This window comes from Leopardus geoffroyi, chromosome D3, assembly GCF_018350155.1.
Source record: "Leopardus geoffroyi isolate Oge1 chromosome D3, O.geoffroyi_Oge1_pat1.0, whole genome shotgun sequence".
Lineage (NCBI taxonomy): Eukaryota > Metazoa > Chordata > Mammalia > Carnivora > Felidae > Leopardus > Leopardus geoffroyi.
The window spans coordinates 10,885,831-10,892,232 of record NC_059339.1 but is presented as its reverse complement, the minus strand read 5'-3'; the positions used below and the strand labels follow the sequence as shown (position 1 = coordinate 10,892,232).

Genomic DNA, 6,402 nt, shown 5'->3' with positions numbered 1-6,402 from the left:
CTGGGCCAGGTGACGAGCGGCTGGTTCCAGGGCCAAAGGCTCTTGGGCCTGATGGATCTGTGGCACGTCCAGGGGTGGGGCTGGGGTGGGGGGTCAGGGGCAACCATGGACGAGCCCCCCCCCCTTCCCCACAATACGGGAAGCCACGGGACGGCACCTGACGGAAGTCACGAGGCGGCAGCCACGTTTACAAAGCAGAGGCCTTTATTAATGTGCCAGAAATCCGGAGACACGGTGGGGTTTCTTGGGTTTTCTAGGTAACAAAACACCGATGTACAAAACCTTGCAGCGTCGGTCCCGCTATCCATACAAAATGATTGTCACATGGTGTGGAGTAAGGCTGGGTGGGGGGAGGGAAGCAAGGAGGAGGGACCAGATGGCGTCCCCCCAAAGCGGGGCAGGGCACAGTGCCATCGCGGCTGCTGGCAGGTTGCAGGACCCAGGGCGGGTTGGCGAGGTGGACCTCGGTTTCATTCAGCTATGACGTGGGAGGTGAGGGCATGTGAGCTGGATGATGTCCCAGGTCCCTGAGAGCTCACAGTCCTGGGTGACCCCCAGGGGCCAGCCGTCCTTAGCCTCAATGACAAGGGCGCCCACTACCAATGGGAGTCTGGCCCGCGGCATCCATCCCATCCCCCACACCGGGGCCTCAACGACCCTGGCGCCCCTCCCCGGTTCCCCGGGGGGAAGGGACTAGAATGAGGCCCAGGCACTGAGGGCAGGGGACCTATCCTCCTTTGTAAGCTGTCCCTCGACTCCTGCTTCCAAAATACCCATTTCAATACACAAATGCTAAAAGGCACCCAATTGTGCAAATAAATAAAGTTCCTTCTCTGGAGAGGGCAAAGGGTTACGGCCTGGTGCAGGGCTGCCTGGATTGGCTGGTGGCCCTCCAGAGCCGGAGAGGACGATGCCAGTCTCCTGATGCCCCATGGAGATCTCACTGGTTCATTGTTTCCCCAAAGGGCTGTGCTTTAAAAACAAAGCCCCCCCCCCCCACGCCACCCCCCCGGGAGGGGCACAGCTGTGCAGCGTCATCAGGGCCGTCCCGAGAAGGCTTGGCCTTGCGGATGGCCGGGGAGAGACGGGGTGAAGGGGGCGAGCCAGTATGGCACCCCTGGGATCAGGCCGGGGACCTTCTGCCCACCCACCTTCCTAAGTTCTGGAAGGCAGTGGAGGCAGCTGGGAAGCCGGGGGAGGGGCAGGAAGCCCAGGCTGGGTCGGCAGCCCAGGAGAGCTGACCTTGGAGCTCCTTGTGCTCTGACCCCGCCTCTGCCGCGCCCACTGAAGCGGCCCCCCAACTGCCTTCTCTGGATTCGAGCACAGGCCCTACCCCAGCCATGCCGACCTCAGCGAGCACTCCCACGAGACACGGGGGAGCTTGGTTAACCGAGCACTCAACCCGACCTACTTGTGCACCACCCCCCTCCCCCACCCCGCCCCCGTTCTGGCCTCGGTCGAGTCCACGGAGGTGACTGCTCAAGGCGCGGGGGGGAGCGGTCCACGTGGACTGGCAGGGGCCCAGCCACAGGGCTGCTGTGGACGTCCCTGTAGGCCCCTTCCCAGCAGCAGCACCTAATGCACGATGTGAAGGGGCTGCCGCTGTCTTTAGCAGAATCCCGTGTTACCCAAGATGTGTCTCTGCTTGAACAAGACGATCGCAAGGAAAAGGGACTTGGGGGAGAAAGCCCATCTCGGGAACTGGTCCGGGGTGCTAGCCGTCAGCCTGGCCTCTTCTCGCTTTCCTCCTCCCGCTGGGCCGAGGTTCTCAAGGAGGCCATTTCAGGATTTGCAGCAACAAGGGTTAAACCGAAGGAAGCGTGGGATGTGGGAGAGAAGGCTTACAGAGCCGGGATGTGAAATTCGCACAATCTCGCGCTGCCCAGCGCCGGCTAATTGGGATCTGACCACACGGGTATAATCACACCCCTTGATTACTCTTTCCATTAGGACCTAGGCACTGCTCCCCCAAAGGAATGTTCTATTACATTATCATATATATAGAAATACTAACCCCGAGGATGTAGGTTCTTTCCATCCTAAGTGGTTTCGTCCCTAAAGCAGGGCACAGAAACCCCGTGACGCGGGCCACAGGGAAAGTTACTGGGGAAGCTGTCAGCTGGGACGTGAGTGTGAGAGCAGCATCGGGAAGACGGTCTGGCTCTGGCCTGGGGAGGGGCTGGCCCACTTTGAAGGCGAGCCCTGCAGAGATCGGCAGGATCTATCCAAGTGCTCTTCTTCTGAAGAGGCCTTCTGGAACTTTCCACATTAGGAAGAGCTCATGGTGGCCTGACCCACCCCCCCCAAACCAAAGTGACTTCTGGGGTTAAGGAAGACAGGGCAAGGTGGTTGCACAGCAAACCCCGTCTTGTCTTTTTCTCTTCCTATATATAAATATGTGCATATATATGGGTGTGTGTGTGTGCGTGTGTGTGTGCACGCGCGCACACACACACCTTTTTTTTTTTTCTTCAATACATCATAGTAAAATAATACTATTGTGTTATTGCATAGAAGGGATGGCTGCCGCAGGCTGGGGTTAGGTGATGGTCTGGGAGCGCTGGCGGCTGCCTGGGAGCTGCGGGGTGGAGGGGGCCTGGCGGCTGCCGCTGAGCTGTCGCCGCTGTTCCTCTTGCTTACGGGCATGTTCCTCGAACCACTCCTAGAGCAGAGCGCAGACAGGGCGCTGAGCCGGCTGCACTCCTCCCCGCCAGCCCTGCGCCCCCTTCCCCCCACCACCCCGGCACACAGTGGGCAACAGGGGCCTCAGGACGGAGGGGGCGGGGCTGCAAGTCACCCAACAGCGACCGCAGGGTCCCCTGAGCCCTGGACCTACTGGGAATCCGGAATATGGCCCAAACAGAAAAATTACAGTGAAATCTTTCCCTATTGAGGCGCCTGGGTGGCTCAGTCGGTTTAGCGCCCGACTCTCGATTTCGGCTCAGGTCGTGATCTCGCAGTTCACGAGTTCGAGCCCCGCGTCGGGCTCTGCGTGGATGGTGTGGAGCCTGCTTGGGATTCTCTCTCTCCCTCCCTCTCAAAACAAAGAAAGAAAGAAATCTTTCCCTTATTAATTAGAGGCTTGGAGACCTCCTTGGAAACATTCTCCTTGGCACATATCAACTCTTTAAGAGAAGCCCAGGCAGTTAGTAATCATCCTCTGTGAACGCAATCTCTTGTCCTTCACAAAGGGATTCCCCGCTGTCGCCCCTTTTGGGCTTGGCAGGAATGGTGTCCTCGTGAAACACCTGAGAAAAGCGAGGCTCAGAAGTTGCAGAAAAGCCAGGTGAACTGGGTGAAGCACCTCCCCTAACTCCCACGTTGCCTGCGTGCCCTCCAATAAGGCTGTGAAAGCATTTTGGGGAAAAAAAAAATGCCACCTGCCTAAGACCGTTGTCACGTCACCCACGGTTTGCAGGGATGGGTATTCAGGTAATCGAGGAATTAAAAAACCTCCCTTAATGTTTTTAAAGAGTCTGAACCACAGAACTTGACGGCTTAAAAAAAGACTGAGATGGGCTTCTTCTGTGGCCCAGCACTGGCCAGGGGGGGGAAACTGAGGCTGGGAGTGGACGGACGGGCAGAGGACAAAGGACAAGGCCTGCAGCTGAGCGCATGCCCCCGTGAAGCCGTCTCCTCTGCTTTGGGCTGGAGATGGCCCCCCTTCCACAGGTGGGAACGGACCGGCACTCTCCCCCCGGGTTTCGCGAAGCCAAAGCCCCTGTTGGTTTCGCGCCCCCGTGACTCCTGCTTCCTGAGCTGCCATGTGTCTGTTCGCCCCTGACGTTTTCACAGAGAGCGTGTGACTCAGCTCTGGGGACTGCAGCCTCCCTGCCTTTTGGGCGTGGACACTGGTCATCACCGTCCCAGTGAAAACAGGATTTTCAGCTGCCGGAATGCCAGCCACGGCACCGTCACGCAAGCAGCATGGGAGACTCTCCCCCGAGCCCTGGGCCCCGGAGATCGAACAGAAGGCTTTATATACATATAAAACTTCTCCCTTCTCTTAAATGAGAACAAAAATAAGACCCCAAACGGGCACCTGGGTGGCTCAGTCAGCTAAGCATCCAATGCTTGATTTCAGCTCAGGTCATGATCTCGTGGTTTGTGGGTTCGAGCCTCGCGTCCGGTTCTGTGCTGAGTGTGGAGCCTGCTTGGGATTCTCACTCTCTGCCCCTCCCCTGCTTGTGCTCACTCTCTCTCTCTCTCTCAAAATAGATAAACATTACCAAAAACACCAAAAAACCAAAACGCAAACAGCCAAAAGAGCCAAGAGACCCAAGGACACGGCAGAACCCGATGGACCTGAGGAGAGGCGCCCTGGCCTGCGCAGCACGGCCCCCGCACCCCCTCGTGCCCATCTGGCTCCTGCGGGACACACTGCACCTGCGGTTCTGGCTCAGAGCGAGGAAGGGGGTGACGTCCTGGTGGCCGTGCCGTAGGGAAACAGCACACCACAGCTGCTTGTGCTGGGGGAGGACTGAGGGTTCGCGGTGGAGCCCACATCCCGCCCGACCCTGCGTCCCAGACGCCACTGGCGGCGGCCCCAACGGACGGCCCCGATCCCCCCCTTAGCCAGCGCCGCTCCACACTCGGGCCGGGGCCGGGAGGCCCACCCCCAGGCAGGAGCCGGCCGGGGCGAAGGCCGAGGCAGCGGGGGCAGGGGCGCTCCTACCTGAATCTCCTCTTGGTACATCTTTAGGCTCAGGTCACTTTTGGTCCTCGATCTCCGTCCCAGAAACACCACGGAGTTTTGCTAAAGAAGGGCGGAGGCTTAGGGACTGCCCGAGCTGGCTGGAGGGGAGCACGGTGGGGGAGGGCCTACGCGAAGCTCAAACCCGCCCCCTCCGCTGGAAGCGGCCCTGAGGCTCCTCACCTCGTGTCTCTCCATCTGAGAGAGGACCTTCAGCAGCCGGCTGACGTCCGAGGTGGCTCCTCGCACCTCCCGGTAGAGCTCCAGGACGGCAACCAGCTCCTCTTTGGAGATCTCCTTCTCCAGGGTGATGCCTCCGTCAACTGTGGGAGGGGAGCCGGCGCTGGGAAGGAGCCTGGGGCTCAGAGCCCCCGGTCTGCCTTGGTCCGCTTCAGCCATCCTCCCTGCTGCCCCGGGTGGTGGGGGGGGGGGGGGTCCCGAGGTTCTCTCTCTGAGCGAAACCGCACCCCCCACCCCCTGCCGCGTGGCACTCTCATCCTGCCCCTTCCCTTCCCTTTGCTGCGGCTGGCAGGACGGCTGGTTGGGCCAGCAGCTTCTAGGGGACAGAGGTTATGGCAGGGAGTCTGGGCAAACAGCAAATGATCCCGTGGCCTGAGGGGACAGCGATTTGGAGACGAGTAATCGGTATGTGGTGGCTCTGGAGGATGGGGCAAGAATGATCAGTACGCGTCAGCCCTGCACCCTGGAACAGGCGAGCCGGTGATCAGGGCTGCGAGCACCGAAGCTGCAGGAGGAGCCACCGGCGCGACATTTACGCCCCTCAAGTCTAGAACGACACTGTGGACGCAGGTGATAACAAAGAGGGTGACGAGTGTCTGGGAGGCGCAGGGAGGCGGGGCAGAGGGCGGCTGTGCTCACAGGAAGCCTGTCCCTGCTGGGTGATTTTTCTAATCTCAGACACGTAACGTTTTTATTCTAAAAATGAGATCGAGGGCGTTCTTCGGTCGTGACGTGCGTGAAAATCAGCGTGAATGAGGGATGTCACAGGTCAGCCAGACAGGTATCAGCTGAGCTGCCAGAGGCCCGGACAACCAGACAGCCAAGAAGCGGACAGTGGGGCAGCCAGCCGGGTGGGCAGCGGGGGACGCGTGGGCCGCAGCTGCCCGCACAGACCTTCCGAGTCCTGGTTCTTGCGGCTGTAGTTCATTCGGAAGACGAAGGCCTCGAGGATGAAGGCAACGATGATCGTCATCACCACCTGGCGGGGGGTAGGGGGTGTGAGCTGCTGTGGGGCCCGCACTCAGCAGAGCCCGTCGATGCCCGTTGCCCGGCTGGGCCCCTCCTCCCCGGGCTGCCACCACCCTGCAGGGGCAGCCGGAGACTCAGAGGTGAAGGGTGAGGGGCGAAGGGCGTGCTGGGGCCGGGGACCTACCATGGTCACGATGTAGAAAGTCATGAAGTACAGGCGGCTCCAGTGGGAGGTCTGAGAGGTGACACCTTCCTGGGGACACAGGGAGGCGGCCAGTGAGCAGGCACCTGGGCGGGGCCGGGTCTCCGTGTACCCGGGCCCCTCCGTGGTCCCCCACGTGGCCGGCTCTACACAGACCCTGCCTGATTGGCCTTGGGTTGTGGGAGACACAGGAGGGGGACCTCGCTGCCCGGGTCTCAGAACTCCCCTGTGCTGCATGAGGCCCGGATGCTCCCCAGGACCGCGGGGTTTAAGACTAACGCGGGCGGTCTGTGCTCTG

At 60.5% G+C, this 6,402-nt stretch overlaps 1 protein-coding gene across 3 annotated transcripts in view; it reads right to left on the bottom strand.

The window, feature by feature from the left end:
* Positions 1-186: 186 nt before the first annotated feature.
* The window catches only part of TPCN1 (two pore segment channel 1), a 63,978-nt gene continuing 57,762 nt past the window's right edge, over positions 187-6,402 (bottom strand). For all 3 annotated transcript variants that reach the window (XM_045458802.1, XM_045458803.1, XM_045458801.1), the window contains 5 exons: positions 6,087-6,155; positions 5,828-5,912; positions 4,877-5,016; positions 4,676-4,756; positions 187-2,662 (listed from right to left, as the gene is read on the bottom strand). In XM_045458802.1, coding sequence (XP_045314758.1) covers positions 2,540-2,662; positions 4,676-4,756; positions 4,877-5,016; positions 5,828-5,912; positions 6,087-6,155 — 498 coding nt within the window. In that variant the 3' untranslated portion in view covers positions 187-2,539. The remainder of the gene's footprint in view (positions 2,663-4,675; positions 4,757-4,876; positions 5,017-5,827; positions 5,913-6,086; positions 6,156-6,402) is intronic.